This window comes from Ambystoma mexicanum, chromosome 6q, assembly GCF_040938575.1.
Source record: "Ambystoma mexicanum isolate Mex_15411 chromosome 6q, UKY_AmexF1_1, whole genome shotgun sequence".
NCBI classification, from domain to species: domain Eukaryota; kingdom Metazoa; phylum Chordata; class Amphibia; order Caudata; family Ambystomatidae; genus Ambystoma; species Ambystoma mexicanum.
In genome coordinates this window covers 794,095,106-794,122,688 of record NC_090937.1, presented here as the reverse complement: position 1 = coordinate 794,122,688, position 27,583 = coordinate 794,095,106, and the positions used below count along the sequence as shown (strand labels likewise).

Sequence of the window (27,583 nt, the reverse complement as noted above, 5' to 3'; positions counted from 1 at the left end):
TTGGTAGAGCTGTAAAAATGTGGTTACCATCAATTTTTGGGTGATAAAATCATTTTTACCACTCCTTCAAATCCCAAGTTCCGCATCAAAGTGGAGGATTAACCTCCAGCAGCACGATGGAGACAAATCCTCTACTTTAAAGCCAAAAATGTGGGGAATTACCACAGCAGAATTACTGCTCAAGCTAATTCAGTCAAGCACTGCATGCAGTCCTATGTACTCCTAAAATGGAATCTAACGCCCCCCTACAACCACTTGTAATCCTATTGTATACCCACGAGACCAAGTGGCGGTAACAGTATCCGATTTTGCCTGTAATTCAACACAATTACCACTGAATTATCACCAAACTCGCAATGAGGACCACATTATTTCCACCTGCAGTGTTTATAATTACTGCATGAGGAAATTTGAGTTTCTCCACAACATTAGGAGTCTACTTGCCCTATCAGTAATTAAACATGTAGATTTGTTTAAATAATTAATTTCCATTCCTGTCTTGGGAATGGAAAGGGATATGTTACAGTAGCGTAATACACACCCAACTTTACCTTAACAAAAATATACAGAAAAGTCGTCAATGGCCCACTCTTCTATGCACTGGAGAGCAAATGGTACGAGAATGTGGGCATCTGTGATGACACACATGTTGCTCTCTCTGGGTCTCTCTTCCTATTTTTGCTTTGTAAAGGAATTTAGAGAGCAGGGGTCACCAAACACTTCTGTATAGAGTTACTTCTGATCAATGAAATGTATCCTGAACAACTAACTAAAACAAAGCCGTGCACTCATACCCTTGTAAAGTAAAGGGATCAGATGATGGAATTTGTATTATCTTATGACACAATAACTCATATCAAAGAGCCTGAAATGTTTGATTTTGAATTACACAGCATCTTTTGCCTTACAGGCGGACACGTTGTATATTAACCTTTGGTACAATGAGCTTTGATGGTCCTCGTTTATTCACAATTGATTCAAACAATTGCCAAGACAGTTATGGAAAATGTTGACAGAACAAAATTAAAGTTGTTTTTTTTTACCTATTTAAACCGATGTACAAGTAATCCTGGCATTGATATGTGACGGCTACTTACTGTGATGTGCTTGATGGTATCATCATTCCTTTCCCGATGGTGACCTCATCCCGTGTGGCCAGGGCACAGCAGCCGCTACCAGATCCTGACCTCCTGGGTGGCTATATGAAGGAGGATCACATGGGGAATGCGACCCTTATGAGGGGGGTTATTATGGCATAATCGGGCGAGAACTGGTATCCCCCTTTCTCGTTTGAGAATCCTCTGCTATTCCCTATGCCTCAATAGCATACCTCCACTGACCGACCCAAGAAAAACACTGAAAATATCTGCCCACTTTCTGCACATAGGACATCAAGGACTGACTTGACCTTCAAGATCGCCAAGAACACTGTACCAAAAACCTCATCCAAGTTATCAGAAACAGACTTTTATTTTCCTATTGTAACATTGAAGAAGAGCCGATTAATGCGGTTCAATGGAGACCCGTAGTGCAAACCATGCTCTAGTTGTACAGAAACCTACCTGAAGCCAGGAAATGTAAACTGTCTCAACAGTTGATGAAAAGGTGCTGGCTGGACAATGGTATCTGCCTTGGTGCTGACAGAGGAACTGCAAGGCTTGAGTGGAGTCCGTTGAGTGAAGCAGCTTTTTGGAAAAGCGAGTAAAAGGAGAATGCAGGTGAACGTGTGCATGCCAGAAGACTTTGGAGAGATTCTGGTTTTTTGCCCATAATAAAAGGTAGCCTCCACCAAACCGGAGTACAGAGAGACACAGAGAAGAGAAGTGGGAGCAGCGAAAGGGCCATTATGCTGGAAAACAGATGCAACAAGAAAAGGCAGAACACTGGAAAGGTGCCACTTGATTGCAGCTGGAGACCTGATGTACGCCAATTTTAGCCGATGAGTCCACCCAGGGTTAAGCGGGGACATCGGGGCGTAACGGCAAGCCTGCCAGATGGAAACAGATGCAAGTAAAGCACACCAGAAAGAACGAGAAAGTAAAATTCTCTTAAATTGGCAAAGTGGGATATACTGAAAGGACTATCAAGTTTGTGAGTGCATGCAATACACGTATGAGAGAAACCATGGTAGGATAGTGTACCGGGGGAGTTCAAGACAGAACAATACCATTACAAGAGACTATGAAGTTTGCTAGTCTGTGAAATGTTCACATGAGAAAGCCCTGGAGGGGAGTATACCAGGCAAAATTAAGGTGCAAGAACATATACCTGAGTAAAGCCCTGGCAGGAAAATGTATCAGGCAGATTGAAAGAGCAAGAACACTCCTATATGAAAAAGTACTGGCAGGAGAGTGTACCAGGCAGAGCCCATAAGAAGACATACAGATAAGAGAAGCCCTGGCAAGAGAGTATACCAGGCATAGTCAAATTGAACAGTGTATACTATACAGTACCTGAGAAAGTCCTAAGCAGGATATAATAGGATTGGTGACAACAGTATGAAAGGACATTAACAGGAAGTGCAAACCTGGCATGATAGTACACCAGGGATCCAAGTGAAATACAGACTAGCAGCAACGTTGTTTTGTGTGATGAAGCAAAGAGTCTTGAAAGAATGAAGAGAAATCCATGGGAAGGGAACCACACTCTGGAACAAGGAACTCTATCCTTCTGGATCATTTTTGTGTCAGAGTTTTGCATTTTCTTTTTGAACATTTGTGCACTACTGAAGGCCAAAGACATCTTCCCTTTTCACCTTAGAGTTATTTTAGTGTGACGCGAGGGCCAGAATAGTACTTTGGACACAGGACGATTTGCTTTAGACATCCTGACCTTGGACAGATCCTTAGTTTTTGTTTCAGATAAGGAAACACCTCTTCGAGTATGGACAGAGAGACATTTCCCAAACCCCTTTTATTTTACTAAAAGTCTTTGAGCAATACCATGAATCCACTATGTCCACGTCTCATTCCTGGCTCTTCACATCGCAATTGTATATAACCTGCGATCACAGGCTAACTCTCTACCTGCCCAGAAATCTAAACATCTACAATAATGTGGTTTGTAGTAATATATTTCTTTTATGTGGTATTAGATTTCTAATCCTCATGCTGTCATGAATGATGTAAGTAGTAGCTCTTCTCACCAATCTAAACATTGCTTTTTCACTGTCACATATGCACACACCTTGCTTTAAGGAATACCACTGTTGCTTGAATTACCATGTTTACCTCTCCTTCCCTGTCACTAACAGGGAGCATTTCTTGCCTGGACGTTCCATGCACTTCCTTCACCCGCATGGTATGCTTCGAGATGAGTCAGTCCCGAATGAATATAGAGTAAGAGACAAAGCAATAGGACTGTATGTGCTGGAACCTAAACTGCTCTTATCTTGTTTTTTTCACATTATATTTTGTTAGTGTTGCACTTCTTAAGACAGTTTGAGCTACTCAGTGGCAGGCAGTGAGGTTCCCACAAGCCCATAAGCTAACTGTTTGAGCCACTGCACTAGTGCAGTGGTTCCACTATGGGCATCACGTATGCTAGTGGAGTTTTAAATGATTATCTAGTAATACAGATTTTCAACTTATAATCATTCAGTATTTTTCATATGTGTTATTACCCAAAATACCAAATCAAGAACATAATTAATGAGCTGAAACAAGGAGGACGGTTAAAAAAATAGCCTTTTTACTCTTTATGGCTAACTCAGAATGAGAACCTAACTATAACTCTAATGAAGGCTAGTGGTGATTAGCATTTAGCTACCTAACATGGCACCAATGAAAATGCTTTACTAGGTAAATCTGTGGCAGTGCACATGAAGAGCATATCAACTATATGCAGACCAGTCCTTCAAGTTCAACAAGAGATATTCTGTGCATGGGAAAACGATCTTGAAACACAAGGTAACTAAATACATGAGAGTGAAGATGGAAAAGAAACTCGAGAAACAAGTCCATTGCTATGCTTATTTTGTTCAGAGACAATACAGTGGGATTGAAGCTGGCACAGTAGTAGCAAATCATTATACAATGTGCATGTCAGAGAATTTACAGTTAACTTTGTGATATGTTTAATGAAAATGGTTTCAAAACAATTTGATGATACCACGTTCTGACAACGAAGAGCCAAAAGTGGTTGACAGATGATTTAGAAAAAAATACATTTTTTTAAGTACATAAAAGTATCCTTGTTTATTGTGGAAGTTAAAGGTAAGTGTGCCCAGCTTGTTTCTGTGTAGCTCCTGTGTCAGTTATTTTAGTCTGGAAACTCTGTCAGGGTAATTCATAGAATTTCGCAGAAAAGTGTCGCAAGCGGCTGGCGCAGAGTGTCCGCGTGCGATTGTCTGCGCCAGGCACGTGCGCTAAAACCGATTTCCGCGCACAGCGTATTCATGGATTTTAGGCTCCCAAACCAGCCGTGGCGCAGAGTATCGCAGCGACCCTGCAGCAGCGCCAGTAACGCCCCCAAGAACGCCCTCGCGCAAGGAAAAGCCATCAAAATCGCTAAATCATCGCAAAGGGCTGCGCTAACCCTGGACCAGTTTACAGGGCTGCCAAACAAGGAACGCAAAGCGGGTAACGTGCATATCAGGGGTACGCGTGAAGTTATACACGCGATTAGCCAGGGTACGTGTATTACAGGGGTACGCGGGAAGTTGAACACGCGATTGGCCAGGGTACGTGTATTACAGGGGTACACGGGAAGTTTTACACGCGATTCGGCTGGGTACATGTATCACAGGGGTGCGCGGGAATTCTCACATGCGAATTGGCCAGGTACATGTATTACAGGGGTGCGCGGGAATTATCACACGCAATTTGGCTTGGTACGTGTATTACAGGGGTGCGTGGGAAGTTACACACGCGATTAGGCTGGGTGGGTCCTCACAGGTGTTCCCTGTACACCCTCCACGGCCCCTGCAGGCAGCCCACAAAACAGGGGACTACCCTGCACACCTGCTCATGTCCCCCTGCACCCCCACCCCCCAGCAGTGCAGGGGCACCCTCCACCAGGCCCCCACTCATGTCTCCCACCACCCCCACCCCCCAGCCACCAGGGGCACCCTCCACCAGGCCCCCACTCATGTCTATCACCGCCCCCAGCCCCAGCCACCAGGGGCACCCGCCACCAGGCCCCCACCCATGTATCCCACCACCCCCAACCCCCAGCCACCAGGGGCACCCTCCACCAGGCCCCCACCCATGTCTCCCACCACCCCCACCCCCCAGCCACCAGGGGCACCCTCCACCAGGACCCCACTCATGTCTCCCACCACCCCCACCCCCCAGGGGCACCCTCCACCAGGCCCCCACTCATGTCTCCCACCACCCCCACCCCCCAGCAGTGCAGGGGCACCGTCCACCAGGCCCCCACTCATGTCTCCCACCACCCCCACCCCCCAGCAGTGCAGGGGCACCCTCCACCAGGCCCCCACTCATGTCTCCCACCACCCCCACCCCCCAGCAGTGCAGGGGCACCCTCCACCAGGCCCCCACTCATGTCTCCCACCACCCCCTCCCCCAGCAGTGCAGGGGCAGCCTCCACCAGGCCCCCACCCATGTCTCCCACCACCCCCACCCCCCCAGTCACCAGGGGCACCCTCCACCAGGCCCCCACTCATGTCTCCCAGCGTGCTACGTGTATTTCAGGGGTTCGCGTGAAGTTCCTCACGCGATCGGGCCTGGGGGAGCGGGCTACGTGTATTCCAGGGGTGCGTGAGAAGTTCCACACGCGATTGGCCTGGGCGTGTGTATTTCAGGGGTGCGTGGGAAGTTCCACACGCGAATAGCCTGGGCGCGTGTATTTCAGGGGTGCGCGGGAAGTTCCACACGCGAATAGCCTGGGCGCGTGTATTTCAGGGGTGCGCGGGAAGTTCCACACGCGAATAGCCTGGGCGCGTGTATTTCAGGGGTGCGCGGGAAGTTCCACACGCGAATAGCCTGGGCGCGTGTATTTCAGGGGTGCGCGGGAAGTTTTACACGCGATTTCAGCAGGGTACGTGTATTTCAGGGGTGCGCGGGAAGTTTTACACGCGATTTCAGCAGGGTACGTGTATTTCAGGGGTTCGCGTGAAGTTCCTCACGCGATCGGGCCTGGGGGAGCGGGCTACGTGTATTCCAGGGGTGCGTGAGAAGTTCCACACGCGATTGGCCTGGGCGCGTGTATTTCAGGGGTGCGCGGGAAGTTCCACACGCGATTAGCCAGGGAACGTGTATCACAGGGGTACGCGGGAATTATCACACGCGATTTGGCTGGGTACGTGTATTACAGGGGTACACGGGAAGTTTTACACGCGATTCGGCTGGGTACATGTATCACAGGGGTGCGCGGGAATTCTCACATGCGAATTGGCCAGGTACGTGTATTACAGGGGTGCGCGGGAATTATCACACGCAATTTGGCTTGGTACGTGTATTACAGGGGTGCGTGGGAAGTTACACACGCGATTAGGCTGGGTGGGTCCTCACAGGTGTTCCCTGTACACCCTCCACGGCCCCTGCAGGCAGCCCACAAAACAGGGGACTACCCTGCACACCTGCTCATGTCCCCCTGCACCCCCACCCCCCAGCAGTGCAGGGGCACCCTCCACCAGGCCCCCACTCATGTCTCCCACCACCCCCACCCCCCAGCCACCAGGGGCACCCTCCACCAGGCCCCCACTCATGTCTATCACCGCCCCCAGCCCCAGCCACCAGGGGCACCCGCCACCAGGCCCCCACCCATGTATCCCACCACCCCCAACCCCCAGCCACCAGGGGCACCCTCCACCAGGCCCCCACCCATGTCTCCCACCACCCCCACCCCCCAGCCACCAGGGGCACCCTCCACCAGGACCCCACTCATGTCTCCCACCACCCCCACCCCCCAGCCACCAGGGGCACCCTCCACCAGGCCCCCACTCATGTCTCCCACCACCCCCACCCCCCAGCAGTGCAGGGGCACCGTCCACCAGGCTCCCACTCATGTCTCCCACCACCCCCACCCCCCAGCAGTGCAGGGGCACCCTCCACCAGGCCCCCACTCATGTCTCCCACCACCCCCTCCCCCCAGCAGTGCAGGGGCAGCCTCCACCAGGCCCCCACCCATGTCTCCCACCACCCCCACCCCCCCAGTCACCAGGGGCACCCTCCACCAGGCCCCCACTCATGTCTCCCAGCGTGCTACGTGTATTTCAGGGGTTCGCGTGAAGTTCCTCACGCGATTGGGCCTGGGGGAGCGGGCTACGTGTATTCCAGGGGTGCGTGAGAAGTTCCACACGCGATTGGCCTGGGCGTGTGTATTTCAGGGGTGCGCGGGAAGTTCCACACGCGAATAGCCTGGGCGCGTGTATTTCAGGGGTGCGCGGGAAGTTCCACACGCGAATAGCCTGGGCGCGTGTATTTCAGGGGTGCGCGGGAAGTTCCACACGCGAATAGCCTGGGCGCGTGTATTTCAGGGGTGCGCGGGAAGTTCCACACGCGAATAGCCTGGGCGCGTGTATTTCAGGGGTGCGCGGGAAGTTTTACACGCGATTTCAGCAGGGTACGTGTATTTCAGGGGTGCGTGGGAAGTTTTACACGCGATTTCAGCAGGGTACGTGTATTTCAGGGGTTCGCGTGAAGTTCCTCACGCGATCGGGCCTGGGGGAGCGGGCTACGTGTATTCCAGGGGTGCGTGAGAAGTTCCACACGCGATTGGCCTGGGCGCGTGTATTTCAGGGGTGCGCGGGAAGTTCCACACGCGAATAGCCTGGGCGCGTGTATTTCAGGGGTGCGCGGGAAGTTCCACACGCAAATAGCCTGGGCGCGTGTATTTCAGGGGTGTGCGGGAAGTTCCACACGCGAATAGCCTGGGCGCGTGTATTTCAGGGGTGCGCGGGAAGTTTTACACGCGATTTCAGCAGGGTATGTGTATTTCAGGGGTGCGCGGGAAGTTTTACACGCGATTTCAGCAGGGTACGTGTATTTCAGGGGTTCGCGTGAAGTTCCTCACGCGATCGGACCCTGGGGAGCGGGCTACGTGTATTCCAGGGGTGCGTGAGAAGTTCCACACGCGATTGGCCTGGGCGCGTGTATTTCAGGGGTGCGCGGGAAGTTCCACACGCGAATAGCCTGGGCGCGTGTATTTCAGGGGTGCGCGGGAAGTTCCACACGCGAATAGCCTGGGCGCGTGTATTTCAGGGGTGCGCGGGAAGTTCCACACGCGAATAGCCTGCGCGCGTGTATTTCAGGGGTGCGCGGGAAGTTTTACACGCGATTTTAGCAGGGTACGTGTATTTCAGGGGTGCGCGGGAAGTTTTACACGCGATTTCAGCAGGGTACGTGTATTTCAGGGGTTCGCGTGAAGTTCCTCACGCGATCGGGCCTGGGGGAGCGGGCTACGTGTATTCCAGGGGTGCGTGAGAAGTTCCACACGCGATTGGCCTGGGCGCGTGTATTTCAGGGGTGAGCGGGAAGTTCCACACGCGAATAGCCTGGGCGCATGTATTTCAGGGGTGCACGGGAAGTTCCACACGCGAATAGCCTGGGCGCGTGTATTTCAGGGGTGCGCGGGAAGTTTTACACGCAATTTCAGCAGGGTACGTGTATTTCAGGGGTGCCGGGGAGTCCTACATGTGATTTGACAGTGTGGGTCCTCCCAGGTGTTCCCTGTACACCCTCCACGGCCCCTGCAGGCAGCCCACACCACAGGGGACTACCCTGCATCCCTGGTCATGTCCCGCAGGCAGCCCACCCAACATGGGCATGCCCCCCAGCAAAGGCACATGTCTCCTTGAACTAATGAACACCAACTCATGTCCCCCACCACCCCCACCCCCCAGCACTGTGAGGCACCTGCCAGCAGGCCCCCACCCATGTCCAACTCATGTCCCCCACCACCCACACCCCCCAGCACTGTGGGGCACCTACCAGCAGGCCCCCACCCATGTCCAACTCATGTCCCCCACCACCCCCACCCCTCAGCACTGTGGGGCACCTGCCAGCAGGCCCCCACCCATGTCCAACTCATGTCCCCCACCACCCCACCCCCCAGCACTGTGGGGCACCTGCCAGCAGGCCCCCACCCATGTCCAACTCATGTCCCCCACCACCCCCACCCCCCAGCACTGTGGGGCACCTGCCAGCAGGCCCCCACCCATGTCCAACTCATGTCCCCCACCACTCCCACCCCCCAGCACTGTGGGGCACCTGCCAGCAGGCCCCCACTCATGTCACCCAGCACCCCCACCCCCCAGCACTGTGGGGACACCCTCCACCAGGCCCCCACTCATGTCCCCTATTACCCCCACCCCCCAGCATTGCAGGGGCAGCCTCCACCAGGCCCCCACTCATGTCCAACTCATGTCTCCCAGCACCCCCACCCCCCAGCACTGTGGGGCACCTGCCAGCAGGCCCCCACCCATGTCCCCCACCACCCCCACCCCCCAGCACTGTGGGGCACCTGCCAGCAGGCCCCCACCCATGTCCAACTCATGTCCCCCACCACCCCCACCCCCCAGCACTGTGGGGCACCTGCCAGCAGGCCCCCACCCATGTCCAACTCATGTCCCCCACCACCCCCACCCCCCAGCACTGTGGGGCACCTGCCAGCAGGCCCCCACCCATGTCCCATCCATGCCCCCCCCTGCACCTGGGTCCCAACAATCCCCAATCATGACCGTAATGGCCAGCCTCCCCTGCCAAAAGGCCCAACCAACTATCACATCCACCCACACATCAGAGGCAATTACATGTGACACACCCAATGTAAATAACGCAAATGAACATATGTCTGTCACACACAATCGTTGCAAGTGAATGTTGAAACACCCCACATGTCATGCATGAAAGCAATGAGATGATACTACACATCGAAGGATGAAATGAAAATGTATTAAAAATCAACTAGAATGGAAACGAAATAGAAAAAACCACAAAGCAAAACAACCAAAAGAAGAAGAATGTTGATGAAAAAAAATTCGAAACACAAAGCACAATCCTAAAAAATGGTGTCCAAAGTCACAGTCACAAAAGAAATCCAAGTGTAAATGAAATATAAAACACATTGCTCCATGTGTCCAAAAAAAAATCCTAAAAAATCCATCATCCATCCAAGAACTATATACAAGATGATCCTGGGTCCATGAGCCAAACCAAATTAAACCTAACTATGTCAACTAACTAAAAACTGAACTATATACAAGAAAGTGGCGCATTGTCCAATCGCAACCAAAAAAAAATAACAAAAAATTTAAAGGAAACCTACCACTAACTATATAACTATATACAATGGCAGCGGGCAAGTCCTGCGGCTCACTCTGTGATGTTGCCGGCCAGGGCATCATCGAACTCCATGTCGATGTCCTGGAGGCGGGACTCTGTCCTGGCCCCGAGGTCTCGCAGGGATAACCCCATGTTCACCTCAAACTCCCTGCGAGCTTCCTCGAGGCACTCAGCCCGCCTCAACGCCCGACGCATGGAGAACTCCGCCCTGACCATGGTGAGCAGCTCCTCTTCCGCCCGCTGCCGCTCTGCACCTATCCGCTGGACCAGCTGCTCCCACACGGAAGACACTACCATCCCAGGGTTCTCCTGCCCTCCGGCCGATGCCTGCCCCTCTGATCTTGATGGCCCCGAGCCATGATGCCTCCCACGTCGAGCCTGCTGCTGCCTCCGACGCCACTGCCTCTGCCAGCACGACGGCATCCAGGATGATGGAAACCACCGACGCCGTCGTGCACGTGCCCTGCACGTGCCCTGCCCGATGATGCCGTAACATCCTCCTTCTGCTGGGGTCCAGTTGCTGTGTTGTCCACCCCTGCTGGACCTCTGACTCCCGACTGTGGCAGGGATGGGATCCCCACCGAGCTGGCTGCATTGGTCAGGGCAGGTCCACAGGGGGCCCTGGTGGCATCTGGGCCGTAAGACGGCAAGGAGAACGACTGGCGTATAGTCTCCACAGAGGAGGAGAGGGCCGCCAGATTGGCCGACACATGCAGGAAACCCCCGAACATGGCCGATCCCAATTGGGCCACGTCGGCACGGTGCTCTTCGTGATGACGTGCGTGCTCCTCCTGGGAAGCACGCACGGCATCACGAATCACAGCCGTGCGCATCGCGACCCCAATCAGGACCGTCTCCACACGGCCAGGGGTCCCCTCGTCCGCAGGTGGAGGGGAGTCAGATGACATGGACATCCCCTCTACCTGCGGACGGGCCTGGGACGGGGCATCCCTGCTGGTGCAAGGTGGTGCACCCACAGGTTCAGGGACAGCGACATGCACAGGCCCCTCCACGGTGACCTGTGCTGCCTCCTGCCCCTGCCCCTGGACTGCACCACTTGCACCAGCAGGGATGCCCCCACCAGGCCCCATGTGCGCCTCAGTGGCGGCCTCCTCCTCCTCTGTGGAAACCACCAGCCTGGATGGCTCCTCGCCGTCCACCGCCGTAGCAGGCCCCTGTGGGGGCTCACCCACCCCTTCCACTGCAGCCGTGGGGGCATCCCCACCGCCTTGCTCCACAGCGCCGTCTCCGCCCTCTCCTTCACTAGCCGCTGCGTAGAGGGAGACATAGAACACAAGCATCAGGGTACTGTACAATGGTCCCCTAGACAGGAAGCAATAGCAGATGAGTGCCACTGTCAAAGTACACTTCCATCATGTCACACCACAACACATGTGTCAGTCCAGGCAAAACACACACAGTGACAGTCATGGTGCGTGCCATGGACATTTCAATGCATGTCCAATGGACTCTCGAATCGTACAATGTAATGGGACTCACATGCATCATGGGTCATGCCTATCACATGCACACACTTCACCTCAGTCACATCCATCTGGCCCCGTACACCCCAATCACAGTGCATACAAGGATGACTAGGCTGCATCAGTGAATCTGTACATTGTCACAGACATGTGTCATGCATCCATGGCACTCACAAGTCACAGACACGCAGGTCAGGCACACAGACATGGATACCACATATGTATTTGGCATCAGCACCCATCCCTCGCCCCCACCCATGTCCAGGAACAGAGACTGCCATGCTCTCATGTGTGCAATCTGCACAGGGCTCCCCATGTCGCATTCAAACACATGCAACAACCGTGCGGTTCACACATTACAGGTCGCACATGCATTCCCATGATGTCCCTGCACACATACATGCGTACATGGCCTATGTCACACATGCAGGCAAGTATCAGACAACCAGCAAACTGCAACATGCCCTGTCTCACACAGCAATGCTTGGCCACTTACCGCTCAACTCCAGACAGGTCTCCCTCTCAAGGACCTGGGCGTGGAGCTCTGGGTGTGCGCGTTCCAGGACCCTCAACTGGATGGAACTCATGCGGCCCCGGCCCCCCTCCACGAGGCGCCGGGCCTTCATGAGGGTCCTGGACCTCAAGTCTTCCCAGCGCTTCTTGACCTTCTGGATGGTGCGGGTTGCCACCCCCTCCGCGTTGATGGCAACCACACAGTCGGCCCAGATCCTGTCCCGTCCTTCCTTGTTGGCGCGGGACGATCCGAAGAGGGCATCATACTGCCCCAGGACTTGCTCCACCAGGACACCAACTTCGGTGGCAGTGAAGCTGGTGCCCCTCTGCCCCTCTGGCTGGGGGTTGCCACTGGTGCCAGATGTTGATGTGCCTGACATGGCAACCCCAGGGGCAGGAGTGGGTGGGCAACTGGGTCCTGGGGCTGGGCTGTGGAGCGATGTTATCCGAGTCGGGAGTCTTCTATTCCAGCAGGGGTGGACACAGCAACTGGACACCTGCAGATGGCTGATGTGCAGGCACCAAATGGCAGGGCACGGTGGCAGCAGGCAGGCAGGCAGGCAGCAGCAGATGGCACGTGGGAGGCTGCTCGGGGCACTGGGGGGCAGTAATTCGGCCTTCTGGGCAGGAGCGTGGTCTTCCGTGTGTTTTCGCGTGGCCAGCTTGATACGGAGTGATTTGGCACGTGAAAATCCTGCACGTCAGCGTGAAAATCGAGGAAAGGCCCTTAGCGCGTAAGCGCGTCAGCACGCGTACGCGATTTCATTGGACCAAAGGCCCTTACAGCGTAAGCGCGTCTGTGACGTTTTGCGCACGGGCGTTGCCCTGGCAGGGCTTGGTGATCCCGCGTGCCTTTATGTTCTGTACGTGCTTTTCGTGCGGTGCGTGTTTTCCATCCGTTGGGGTTCACACGCTATTACTTCACAGCGGGTGTTGGCTACGCGTTCTTCTACACACAAGGCAGACGGTGAGTGGTACCCCGCTCCCCCTCACGCGAACCCCTGAAATACACGTAGCCCGCTCCCCCAGGCCCGATCGCGTGAGAAACTTCACGCGAACCCCTGAAATACACGTAGCACGCTCCCCCAGGCCCGATCGCGTGAAAAACTTCACGCGAACCCCTGAAATACACGTAGCCCGCTCCCCCAGGCCCGATCGCGTGAAAAACTTCACGCGAACCCCTGAAATACACGTAGCACGCTCCCCCAGGCCCGATCGCGTGAGAAACTTCACGCGAACTCCTGAAATACACGTAGCCCGCTCCCCCAGGCCCGATCGCGTGAAAAACTTCACGCGAACCCCTGAAATACACGTAGCCCGCTCCCCCAGGCCCGATCGCGTGAGAAACTTCACGCGAACCCCTGAAATACACGTAGCACGCTCCCCCAGGCCCGATCGCGTGAAAAACTTCACGCGAACCCCTGAAATACACGTAGCCCGCTCCCCCAGGCCCGATCACGTGAAAAACTTCACGCGAACCCCTGAGATACACGTAGCACGCTCCCCCAGGCCCGATCGCGTCAGAAACTTCACGCGAACCCCTGTGATACACGTAGCCCGCTCCCCCAGGCCCGATCGCGTGAATAACTTCACGCGAACCCGTGATACACGTACCCTGCTGAAATCGCGTGTGAGACTTCCCGCGCACCCCGGTATACACGCACACGTATTTTTTGTCAGCGGGTGTCCGTGTTTGTGGGTACCCCTTTGCACATCATTTTTCCTGGAGGGCCACAGTATAGGACATTCATCATGGCAGTATATAGGTGCTATTTGTTGGCGCACCTTTTGGCGCACATTTCTTACAGCCGCAGAGACGCTACCGCCTGCTTTCTTGTGGCGGTCGTGTTTGTGCCTGTGCGCTGGTTTGAGCGTGCGCTTTTTTCCCCTATTCGATTCCATGAATACGTGTTGTAGGCGAGCGTGTGGGCGTTCCGCGCACTTGTGCCCTGTACTTCCTCTGTGACGCCCACGTTTTGGCAAGTTGTTCCCCATTCCGAGTGTTACGCCCGTGTTCCGCCTACTTTTGTTGCGTGCGCCGCGCTATGTGCGAATTTCGCTGTGGCCTGTGCGATTTTCACTGTGACCTGGCGCACGCTGTTAGATGGCCTGTGCGCCAACGTGCGCCGCACACTTTTTTATCGCTCATCCGCTGGTTTTCTCGGGCACGGACTTCCATGAATCGACGTGCGCTGCTTTTCGTGCGATTTTCGCACTTGCACTGCGATTTTCGCAATTCCACTGCGATTCGCACGTTTTTGCCCACTTGCGCCGTGCTAATTATTCCATGAATCGGCCTGTGTGTCTCTGTTTAAATTGCAGTGCATAGCGTAAAATGCTGCCTGGAACCGAAGGGGTTACGCTTTCAGTACAGTAGCTACAGCTTTCGATGTCATTCCAGCGGTTTGTTGGCTGGCCTGGTCTACACTGTGAGGGGTTCCTAACAGTAGGTAGCAGCAGGGTATCCCCAGAGACTGGAAAGAAGTAACTGCTTCATGGTAACGGCATGAAAGGCAGTGGACTGGACCAATGAGTGTGAGGACATTTTACAGCAAATTGAGAGCTCGGGCTGCTGAGACTGAGAAAGAGAGTCTGTAAGAGAGGGGAAGGGGACCAGAGAGGGGACAAAGCAGACATAATTCCCACGGGGTGTGTACCGATCAGTGCAAATCCTTATCTCACCCAGCACCCCCACATAATATGGGGACCTACAAACTTAATGACAGGACTCATAAGATGTTATGGCTTTAGACGAAAGCAGCATGTAACCTGATAGCGACTAGTTCAAGTGCTTCACAATGGACGAGGCACACAGCAAGACTTTGGTACCTTTATTTTAGGAATCCGTGACTTGACAGCTTCTGTTATTTGAGTGTAACGTAACTTTAACCAATGCACAGTGATGAAAATCTGACCATAGAGTCTGTATCCTGCGGTCCCCCTGTGCCCCATTAAATAATTTAAATGGTTAGGGTCAGGGTCATACACACATGAGAGCGGTTTAAGGGACTAGTCCGTGTCCCTGATGTAATATACCCACACAATAGTCTCCAGCATATAGAGAGAACATATTTGCATCTGTTTGCCCCTCAAGCATAAGCTGCAGGACTTGGGTTAATTACATATGTGCTGCTCATCCATACTCATATCAGTTAGGTTTAAATTCTGTGATGAAACCATGTCATGGAAATAGGATGCCCTGCAGGAATCCAACTACGTGTGGAAAACAGGCTGCCCCACAAGTCTCCTTCCGTTTGTGGTAATATCTTATCACAAAATCATTCAACTGTTGTTTTGGAGTAAGGCATGATCATCCTAACAGGTTTCACTTAAGAGGCCTAATCTGTCCAATGAACTCCTAAAAACCACCAAAAAGTGCAGGGTAACAGTCCCCATTTTGTGTTAAAGGGGGTAAAGCTTCTAGCCAGAGGCTTTTTTCAGTCTAGATTCATATAAGGGCACCAAGGGCATTCATACCCTCGTGCCATCCTGTCAGCTTTCCATTGCCTTTCGACAAGATTGATTTTAAAAATGTTACAAAAAATGTACTGATGATAGGACTTCTACATAATAGGCATTGGTTAACTTCAAACCAGAGAGCTCATATCTCCTGAATTTCTGGGATTTCGACCAGGTCACAACTTTGTAAACCAATAAAGGTCTTAGAGAAAATAAAAATGAATGAAGATGTACTTTAAAAATAATCTAAAGAGAGTTGACAAACAGACAAAGGGGCTCATTTGGCAAGTTCTCGGGCAGCAAAATAGGTATAACTTGGCGTAAAAGGTGTACAGCATGTTCTGCATTTCTTTTTATACTCCTATTATGCTTGGTGTGCAGAGCAGGCGCATGAAATATACAGGAACAGTTACTCAACATAGTGACTACTGTATACCTAGTCTATAGTACTGTTTCCTCCATCCATGCTTGTGGATATTCAGACCATCGGGATGGGAGCAGAGCTTTTTGTAGCACCATACAAAAAATAATTCTGTCAATTTTTCATGTTTCTGCCTCCCCAAGCCTCGCCTCCGGGCTTTGCCCTTCAGGCCTTTTCGACCAGTCTAGGCCGGGATGTTACTGAGGACATTTTTAGGGGGATGGAGAGAGGGTGTATGGAGGAAAGGGGATGTTTCAATAGCCTCTGATTTGTAGCTGCGAGCAGCACTGTGGCATTAGCCTGTTTGAGCTGTAGTGCTGAGTTGGCAAATACTTTTTCCCCCACAGCTTCTACAGAGCAATACTCCTTGCTTAGCATCTGAGAGGCGGAAGAAGAAGATGAGGTGGCTGCTGGCTTTGCAAATAAGGTGGCTGCCGCTAACATCGATGAGGACTGTTGCGGGCAAGATCAATTATTTTATTGGTAGGAGTCATTGAATGCGGTTTTGACGAAATTATCTTTGCCTCCACTAACACATCCTTCTGAAGGACAATGCCCATCCCATCAGACTTCTTTATGGACTGTGTCCAGCGAGAACTCCTTCCTCTGCAGGAGGGGTCAGGAACCGGAATCTCCAGTAATCCCATAAGGTCCATCAGCATGTTGAGTAAAGCTGTAGCTGATTGTGGTACCTCTTCCTCCTCATCAGTTCTGTCAAGGTGGTTCAAGCGCCGGAGGGAGTGGTGTAGTAGGCTGAGGCTCAACTGGGGGTGGCAGAGGAGGCAGATCAGACAATCCAAGAGGAGTAGGCATTATTTCCCTAAATATGCACTTGAAGTACTCCCTCATTGGTTCGGAATGCATGAGCCTCTGGAACCTCTGAAAGAAAGCCTCCTCTGACTGATGAGGCCCCTGAGGCAGAGTAGGCCTAGACCAAGACTCAGTAGATATTGGTTGCCAAGTCGGCCTGGACATCCACATATCCATGGAATAAAGTGCGGATTAAGTGGTGGCCAAAGACAAACAACATGGTAAAGACATCCACATGGGCGATGACCACTCCACCCTTAGGATGAAGGGATTACCCCTCGGAGGAACTCTCTGAAAAGACCCTGAGGGGTCCTGTCCCAACGACTCACTAGGAGTAGACTTGGGGCACTCCTTTGGCACCAAAGACGCTGTTGAAGCCACAGAGGCTGGAACTTCTGAAGAGGACAGATCCATTTTGGGTTGTGACACCATTAGAAGGTTCTTTGTGGCCTGAACCCTGTTGTGCTTACCCCTTGTACACGGAAGCGCCGCTTGTACTAGATTTAGCCCTCAAAGAGTGATCCTTTGGGATTGCCCAGTGGTTTTAGCTCCATGTGGAACCTCAACGACACCGGAAAATAAGTTTAGCCTCACTGGAGGGAACCTTGGACGGGCCCTAGTAGTTTTAGCCCCCAAGGGGGTGACCTCAGCCTTGCCGGTCTGACTTTTAGCCCTTGTGGAGGGAACCTCAGGGAGACCCCAGTAACATTTGCCCCCAATGGGAGAACCTCGACCATGCCGGTATGTGCTTTAGCCACCTCAGAGCGAGCTCCGGTATCCAAGTAAACCAAGAGGGCCTGGTAGTGGTAGGATATGAACTGCCCCTCTCGAGACCGGGAACCTCTGAGGAAGATTCCCTGGCCCCGTGTGACCTGGAAAGGAAGTCACTTAATGGCCAATGTTTTGTAAAATTCCTGATTGTGCTATGGCGCTGTCTCACGAAAGATCTCATCCTAGCGCTGAAGACGTTGTGTGAGGGCCCGAGCTGAAAGTGTGTCACAGGTGAAGCACACACCCCACCTGTGATCTGGGCCTAGACACTCTAAACAGAACATGTGTGTATCCACTGCCAAACATCTACGTTTGCACAATGCACAGGAAGCAAATCCCTTGAGATCTGGAATAAGCAGGTGATTAGGCCTGTGAAGCCGGAAGCGAACAGAAAGAAATCCTGACAGAATACAAAAAAGGAAGGGGAAAGACAAACCAGCTGGTGCTGAAGCATCCGGCCTGATCATGCAGAGAAAAGGACTGAAGGGCGAGGCCCAGAGGCGGTGCTTGGGGAGTTGGAGCCTCCAATCAAGCATGAGCTGTGATCGGCCACATAGAAAATGGACAGGATTCTTTTTTGGGATGGTGCTACATTGCCAGATGGAAATGCAAAATAAAAATTTTATCTGATTCCTCCAAGTTTAACACTTTTTTGCACTTCATAGTGCAAATGAGGACGCACGTGCATGGACGTGTATACAGATGTATCTCCCCCACGAGATTTAATTTTGATTTAAAAATGAGTTCCACAAATGGCAGTTTCAACTCAATTGCATGCATGTGTTTGCTTAGCAGATGTCAACAAGAAACATTTACTCCTCATGTACAGTTTTTGAAGAGCCTCTGCAGACAAACTACAAGGCTATAAAACATCTTCATGTGTTAGTATTTGTTCTTGACCAACTGCAAAAGCTAACACCTGACTCTAATTATCCTATGGTCGAGAATATATTCCTTTTTCTGAGAAACACCAATGTCGGTATTGAGAAACATCTCTCGTGTCCCTTACTCTAGGTGCTTTTGCCGCTCACCGAAAATTCATGAATGCAGGTCAATCAATCACCACAAGCGTTTTCTCCATGCAGGCAACAGATCAGTTAAGAGAGGCTTTGGGACTAATTCTCAGACAGTTTTCAATGGATTGTGCAATTATAAAACGATTTTGTGAATCAGGCCCTTAGAATTACTATTCTAACATATTTATAGGCAGGTATCTGTAGTAATATAGTATTTGTATGTACAAATGGGGTGTACATCAGTTTGTGATGGAAAAAGAAAAAAAGAAAAAGGTTGATATGAAATTCAGGTAAAACACCTTTTTGAAATGACAAAAAAGGTATTGTATAAGCTACGATCTGTTGCAGAAATACTGAAATATATTTTATGAACATGTTTACTAACGTTTTAACAATACAGAAAAAAGAACTATATAAACTATTTATTTTACAATATTGACAATATTCAAGCAAAAGGCCCTTAGAATTACAGGAAAATCATTATAATTTAAATAAAATGTAACATTAATAAGCACTAGCCTTACCTGGTGCATAATACACAGATCTCTCTCACACTCTACCATTTCTCTCTCACATACACACTCCTTCTAGCGCTCCCTCACACTCTACCTTTCTATTTTTCACACACACTCCTTCTTTAACTCTCTACACTCTTACTCTTATCTCAGCCTCTCTCTCTGTCTCATTATGTGTCTCTGTCTCTGCTTTTCTCTCTCTCTTCATTATGATTATGTTGTAGCCACCATATATACGTTGGCAGGTTATAGGTATCGTTTGATCTACCTAATTAATTCTGTTGTGTAGGCACAAGAGGTTTTGATTTGCATCACATGTTTTTTCATGTTTAGGATTGAGTGAAAATGGACTCCGAGCGTTTTCACCCAATGGCTCTCTTGAATGGCACAATCAAATTGGCTGTCGTTGGTCTCTAACTTTCTCAAAAGTTGACTGCAGCCTACCAACATGAATTCGGTCTTGCTGCTATTTAAAGCCAGGGAGTTGGTGTTCATACAACCCTGAATCATGTTTGATTAATTAGCTGTGTGTCCCTCTCATAGTCACCCGTCAGCTCAAACACCACCTGGGTTTTGTCGGCATAGTTGGTATACTTAATGTCGATGCTGTCCAGGAAGTCAAAGAGTTGGCGAGCGTACAGATTGAACAAAGACGTAGAGAGGCATGCCCCTTGTGGAACTCCACAGTCGACAATTATGGAGGTACCCAAAAACCCTCAGAGGCAACTCTTGTCATCGTTGGTCCCAACAAAGATGCCATCCAGAATAGAGCAGGTTCGGCACAATTTGCAATTTTTTCCAACCTCTGGAGCAGCAAGGTATAATCAACAAGATCAAATGCTGCCGAGCGGTGGAGAAGCATTATTAAGGCCACATTAAAAGAGTCCACAGTGTTGACCAAGTTTGTTCTTAAGTCAAGCAGAGCGGTTTCCGTGCCATGCAGAGAACAGAAATCGGATTGCAGCTTACCTAACAGGCCATATTTGTTCATATGGTTCTGAAGCTGCAAGTATGTTGCCCTTTCCAGAATTTTTCATAAAACCACCGTTTGTAAAAGGGTGGTAGTCACCCACTACCTGAGGGTTCAGTGTTTCCTTCAGGATAGGTATAATGCATACATCTTTAATAACGGGGGGCACCACCAATGAGGCCAGACAGCCAGTGGCATCCTGAATGATGTTGGCTGGGCACACATCACCAATACAAACATAAGACTTCAAACCTTTGACAATATTTGTCAGGTCATCCTCAGATATTTGTTTGAAGCAGAACTCATGAGATAAGTTAGGATGTGAAATCAGGCACTTCAAATTATTGAACACATTGATACCTGTATGAGATTTATTCATGCAGTGTGCTTCAATGGTAGCTCGATGAGAGTTCCCTTTAGTCATGAAGCCATGCTGAATTTCAGTACACTATATGTCGCTTTTTTCTATTGCAGGGTGGGTGATAATTTTACCCTCAACCTCATTGAGAACAGAGAACAGTTATCTTTCGCTTGATTTTGCGGTAAGAATCCTATTTTCAAAAAGATAACTTTTTTGCTTTTACAATTGAGTTTTTATATTTTGCTGCAGCGAACCGATATATAGTAAGATTGTCCCGACAAGGTCATTTGTGCCATGTCGTCTTACACTGCCTTTGTTTCCTTCTACATTCAGTTAGGTACTCAGAGAACCAAGTTTTGCCAAAGGTCTGTTTTTATCTTTTTTTAAATGGTAGGTGCCAGAGTATCTGTAACTGATTAAGTTATTTTTAGAAATTGTTCTACGAGGATACACGTGTCATTGGTCAGGACATGATTTCTTATCAATGGGTTGGCCAGGTCTGCGTGTTGTGGTCAATGCTCATTTTAATTGGAGTATATTCACTATTGTCTAATGTACATAGAGTGCATGTATGCACATGAAAAAAATCAGCATAATAGCGGTACCGCTGCCTTTGCCTTGGAAGCATCTGTTTTATAGATTCAATATGCTGAGGGTATGGCAAGTAGGGCGGCATGATTAGTGGTATCATTGAGCCAAGTTTCAGTTAGACATAAAATATCAAGGTCTTGGCACACAATCAAGTCTACCACCTCTGTGGCGTGTTTAACAATACAACGTGTGTTTTAATAATGTAATTTTTATACGACCTGTTAGGTGAATGCAGAGTAGGATCCCTTTAATCAATATCTTAGGCATGTTCTTGTAAAGGAGTTAAAGTGCTCAAAGTTGGGTCCTCTTGGCCTGGGTGACCATCCTGCATGACTGAAAACGTTTCTACGGTCTGTTCACCATAGGATTGACATAATTCAGGCGTACTTCACCCCAATAGGTGTGTCTCTGAGTCCAGAGTTATGCTGTTAAGTCCTGTATTAGTGACATGGGTGTTCAAAATAGTATTGCATGCCTTGTTAGGTGATGATAAGGATGTATACGGCACCATATAATGCTTCACTATGTGGTTGTGATGAGCATGTGTAAAGGTCATTTTTGCCTCAATGGAGCCAGTTCCTAAGTTGCTCCTAGCCATTTTAATGGTTTCAAAGGGATGCATGGAAAAGAAAATTACTGTGATCAAGAATGTTAATAGTAGGGCTATCACGTACCTTCAGGGGAGGCAGCACTGTAGCACAGTTGGCATCGACCTGCAGAGACTGGCTGGTTGCTCACGCACCGGCGCTCAAACGCCGGCTAAGCAAAAAAAGTTGTCCCTAAGCACTACAAAACTGCTGGAAGATGTAGTTTCTAGATAGAGGGTGCAGTTGAGATAAAATCTTAACTAAAACAACTTCAAGCCTACAAGGTAAAAAAGCAATGCAACGCTTCAGTCTTTATATGTAAAAAGCTCAAGATTTCAATAAAAAATAACTAAAAGTCACCCAAAACTCATTTTGTAAAAGCAGTTCCTACAGTGTTGAAATATGTTAATTTTAGCAGTAGATTAATTTAAAGTGTCAAAGATGAAGGAACAAGCAAACAGTTCCTTTTAAACTGGCACAGACTGGCTAGTTGCTCAAGCAAAAACAGTTGTCTCAACGACTTTCAAAACATCTGGGAGATGTAGTTACTTGATAGAGGCTGCAGTTGAGATGCAATCTTAACTAAAAGCAACTTCAGGCCTACAAGGTGAAAAAAACAATGCTCTGCTTTAGTTCTCTCTCTCTCATTCTCTATCTATCTATCTGGGGGCAGGAGTTGGGTTGTTAGGTGGGCATTTGCTAATGCCAGCAAAGCTTACAGCAGCATGACTGGAGGAAAACCTCAGGTATCATGTAGGGAAGCTGGATGCTGAGTTTCCCCAGAGCTGGGGACTGGTCTGGTATTTGGAGATATATATTATCACGTGCCCTGCAGGAAAGGCACCATTACACTGAGTGTGGATTGTCCTTGGAGGGAGAGGAGTGGAGGAGCCAGAGAGGCTGTACAAGGGGTGTTGGGTTTTAACAGACTTTTCAAGAGGCTGGAGAACTATGTTGCAGGCTCTACAATTGTTTTTATTTCCTTTTTTTTGTTTATTATTAAAAGACTCAACAACACCAACCAAGGATTGATCAGCTAGCACAGTTAAACATTGCCCTGGTGCTCACAGAAGATCATTTTGTTTGATCTGAATGCAGTCCTTTCTTGGTCACCACATGTGGCTTTAATGAAATAACCCAATAAAAGACGGACCAGAGGGGCACTACACAGCATCACTGACAGGGCCTTTCCTTACACTCATGATAGGGAATTCTCACCTCACCTGTCTATAGTTTGTCCTTTTTAGCTTTAAACTCAAAATTCTTTCTTTTTCTTCGTTCTTCCTACAGAACTCATCAGCCCTGAAGAAGGCGGAACATTAAAACTGATCCTTTATCCTTTTGGGACCAGCCTCTGCCGAAACGCTAGAACGTGAGGGGAGTGTTGGGACTTTTTTCCTTTCTACCAACACATCCTTTCGCCTCATTGGAACAGTTTCCCCCACTGCGTTGGCTAAATCTTGAAAACAGACTACATATCTGAACAATAACCCCAGGCCATTTTTGTCCAGATCTTATTTTTTCAGGTTCGCACACTGGGAATATTAAGGATAGACTCCTTGATTAGAGCAGCATAACTAAAGGGTGTGTATCTCGGATAGAATTTTTCCCGAGACCCTGGTAGGACAGACAGACATATCCAAGCCCTACCACTTTGCTGCCCAACTCATCCGGGTTTCCGGTTATATCTTTTCAGCCTTTCAAATTCTAATTTGTTTACATAATTGTTACTCTTTTGACTCCACCGGTTCTTGACCCTAGTGCATTTCCTTCTGTGATTAGATAACAGATCGAAGTTCGGTGTATGTCAACCCGCACAAATTTGCTTTTTATGTTAAAAAAATTACGAAAAAGTATTGTGTGTTGTTGCTTTTTTGCTAGTTCATTGTTGATTGTTCACTTGTCTAAATGCTTGATACACATTATACTATATATTTTTAAAAAAATGTCTGTTATGTGAAAAATGTCTCACGATTGTACATTGCATTAAAAGTATTTATATATATTTTTCTTCTTTCCAATAATTGAATCTAGCATTTATTGCCCGTATATAGAGCTATTCAGGGGAGATCCAGGATTTAAATGACCCCCATTTTAGCTTTCTTTTTTTGGCATAGCGACACTCCCTTTCTTTTTCATGCTTTATAGGGCCTTTCCTTATACCATCTTAACAAATCTTGAAACACCATTTGTTGTATAAGTGCCTTACACATATTCAATGAATAAATAAATAACTATGAATCACCGGCATGATAGAGCGGATTACACATGCCTAAGTCTTGCTACGGAGTTCAGAACTCTGAGGCCCCTTCGATAGAATAACAGGACAGTTGGCATTAGAGCATTAGTGGCTATTGAGTGGTGGTCTGACAGCAGAGAGAATAAAGGGATGGGTCCATGTTATAAAGACCTGGTAAAATATCCTGCAGATTAATAATAGATAAAGACATGAGGACAAAACGATAATAATGTCATATTATTAATAACTTAGACAGTAAAACTAAAGACATTAAAAAAGAAAGTACACATATTTTCCAAATGAATTCATGTTTTCCTACACATGATTTTTGAAAACATTGCCAATCATGTGAACACCTTAGACACCTGCAATGCAGTTTTTATTTTTATTTTTGTAATGGCGATGAGATATTTCGACAATAGAGGGAACTCTACCTACTCCCTCAACCATCCATACCCTCCATAACTGTCTTAATTTTGTTTTTGCACTGCTTTAAAATTTGCTTTAGTAAATGTTTAAATTTGCTTGTTTAAAAATAAAACAGACTATGGATTATGCTTTCTTTATTTTAGCTGGGTTATTTTAATTATTTGTTTATTTTTTCAGAATTCATTTGTATGGAGGTGTTTTACTTTGTTCAGAGAAGATCATTCGTACTTGTTGGGAAAGGGAAGCAGGCAGAGCACAATCTATGATAAATGTACACTTCCCTTCCCTCAGCTATCGAAGCCTTTTATTTACACAGTCATGATAGGTTGTAAGAGAAATAAAGGCACTCCAGTAAACCAGCATTCTGTTGTGGCCTTCTTCTAGGATACTTTAAAGTGGTTCCTTGAAGACTGTAGATCCTGCACCTTCGGTGTGTCTGCCATTTCACTGGTAGTCATGGACTTGTGAGGTTTTCTGGAGAGAAGTTATGACTACATGCTTCAAAATGTTGGGGTTTAAATCCTTGTGGTGGGACAGTTTCTGAAGATACCTGATGTCAGTGGTCAGGGTTGGGACATATTTCTTGATGCAAGATGCTGTGAACGGTGAACAACTAAACTACTATTTCTAATAGAGAGTGTCGAGTATATTTTTATGGGTCTGGGTCTTGTCTGCCCTTCAGCGGAGGCCGCCTGCCCCCAAATATACATGTTTTAAAAGAATTAGGCAGGGACTGTCAGCAGTGTCCACCAGCCCCCAAAGGTAGGCTTCTTGGTCCGGGTGGTGGGGACAATGATCTTTAGGGTAGGGGGTTAGTTTTGGGATCGGGTAGGTAGAGAGTGAATGTTGAATGTGTTGGTGCAAAGCTCTACAAAGTCCACTCACTGCCTTTCCCCACAATACCACTGCTGGGGGCATAAAGGTCCTGCTCCAAACCCCCAGCATCAGTTTGCAAAGGTTGTTCTGTGTCTGTACTGGGCGGGAGCTGAATTCCTTTAACAGTGGCATGGGGTAAAGGAGGCATGCGGGAGTGTAGAGCAGGACAAACAAAAACCTACCTTATGCGAGGTGCTCCTGCGTTGATGGGAGGGAAGAAATGCAGCCTGGAAGGTGTTCCTCTGGACAGAAACACAAACAACCTTGCTGGTTGCATTTTGTTCCTGATGCATGTGCGACAGGGGCCATATTGGATTGAGATATCTCATGCTCGTTGCTTGTGAGCAGCCCAATCCTTTTTTTGTGTTCTCAGACTGCAAATGCGTGCCCCTCTGGCCATGAAGCCGCACCTTCCTCCCAGTAGGATGCACAAAGTTTCAATAACACTGTTATACATAAACAGTCTGCCGAATGCTAAACTTCTTTGGGATATTCCTTCCTTTCTGCAGTCCCGATCTATGGTCAACCTTAATAGATCCACATGAACCCAAATGATCACAAAACATTCCTTTCCCCCATCAACAACCCCATCCATACTGTCTGTGGGATTTTACCTACTTTCTCGTCCTCTTACCTACTCCCCAGTTCTTTTCTACCTCAGACAAAGTTCTTTGATATGCCAGGCGGTGGCACAATACGCCAAATTACATACAATCAAGGCACTCTTAAAATGCCATGTTGGTGAGTTGGTGCAACATAAAAGCCTTATAACATGACATAACATAACTTACCATTGATTTAAACCTTCAGAGGGCAATTTGATTCACAAGGAAGCTATTATTATTAACTCTAGCGTTCTCCTGACCCTAAGTAGACTGGCTACGCCAGAGTTATTAAGTCAATTCTTTGTGACTCAGCCCCTAGAGATATGACATGCGACAAGTCCTGCTTTATAAAACAGCGTTGTTCCATCTGCCAATTGTGTGATAAGCTGTTTGTTAACTGGTTCCTTACTGAGGGTCTGTTATATGCCTGCCTAAGCTTCTCCGTGGAGGAAAAGTTGTACACTAGTCAAAAAAAGCTAAACACATGCAGAGTCCTCAGACAATTCCTGTTCTCATTTTGAAACACACATGGGTTCAATGTCCCTTTGAGCTCCCATCGATGTTTGATCAATGTAATCGAAGTTTACCATGCAAAACATCCACCACTTTCTTGCCCAAGAACTTAAATACAAAGGTATGCACTGACCTGGACAGGTTCTCCCTCCACTTGGACCTGACCTGCTATTTCCAACATGTCCAGCGCCAGGTGGCAGATTGATTGAGCATGATGTGTACACGGCTCTGGAATTCCACTTACAGTCATATATTTGTCTCCAACTGTCTCAACCTGTGAATACAAATGTATATTATTTCAAGACTGTGTTACGCACTTTTGTCATGTTACACAATGAGCAGAAATTGTGTGAATACATTGTAATTTCGTTAAAATACATTTGATTATGTTTTCACATTAATAAAACATGGCAGTTTTAGAGCAGTGCTAATAAAGACTTTACCAGTAGTTTTAAAAAAAAGTACTAATTGCTGTGCGGACTAGTACAGTAGTAATATGACTAAAGCAAGCTGCTTTCATAGCCAACCAGGGATTAATTAGACATTGCATTATTTGCAGAACTAGAAATTAACATGATGAAGAGGAAGTACAGCACGTAATTTTCGTGATATGGTTATGAAAAATGCATTGGTACAACACTTTCACTTAGCATGAAAATGTGAAAAGTTGTGAGAACATTTGACTATGCATTCCAAGGAGATTTGTTGGCAAAATTAGACTTGTAAAAGCATCAGCACACAGACGTTAATCTTCTATATATATATTTGTGAAAGTGTGTTTTATGTTTGGGGTTGGCTCCAGCCCCATCGCAGTTGGTGGGCTGAAATGTTGGCCCACGGTCAGCATACCAGTCTGGGGTGTATTGACGATAGTGAAATTTGACCAACCCCAACCATTCGCCCTGCACAGGGGTTGAGTGGGTCCGGCCCTGTGCTATCAGTATAGGAGATTTCAGGAGATTGCCGATTTTGGGATTTTTCAAAAATAGCAAGTTATGACACAATAAAACATACACAAGGTATAGCAGACCCCCATGTGCATGTCAGCTACAGACACATGCAACGCTGGGTGGTGCTGCTAATGTGTCATAAAATCGGAGTACCCTATTAAAAGGCTGATCATGTAAAATCAAAATAGGAAATCCAGAACCTAAATATTTATGCACACCAATGGAA

General features: G+C 48.6%; 1 protein-coding gene across 1 annotated transcript in view; it reads right to left on the bottom strand.

Moving 5' to 3' along the window:
• Window positions 1-27,583, bottom strand: part of GUCY1B1 (guanylate cyclase 1 soluble subunit beta 1) — a 725,186-nt gene that overhangs the window by 123,969 nt on the left and 573,634 nt on the right. Inside the window, exon 11 of the mRNA XM_069631323.1 lies at window positions 26,541-26,681. Within this exon, the coding sequence (XP_069487424.1) occupies window positions 26,541-26,681 (141 nt within the window). The remainder of the gene's footprint in view (window positions 1-26,540; window positions 26,682-27,583) is intronic.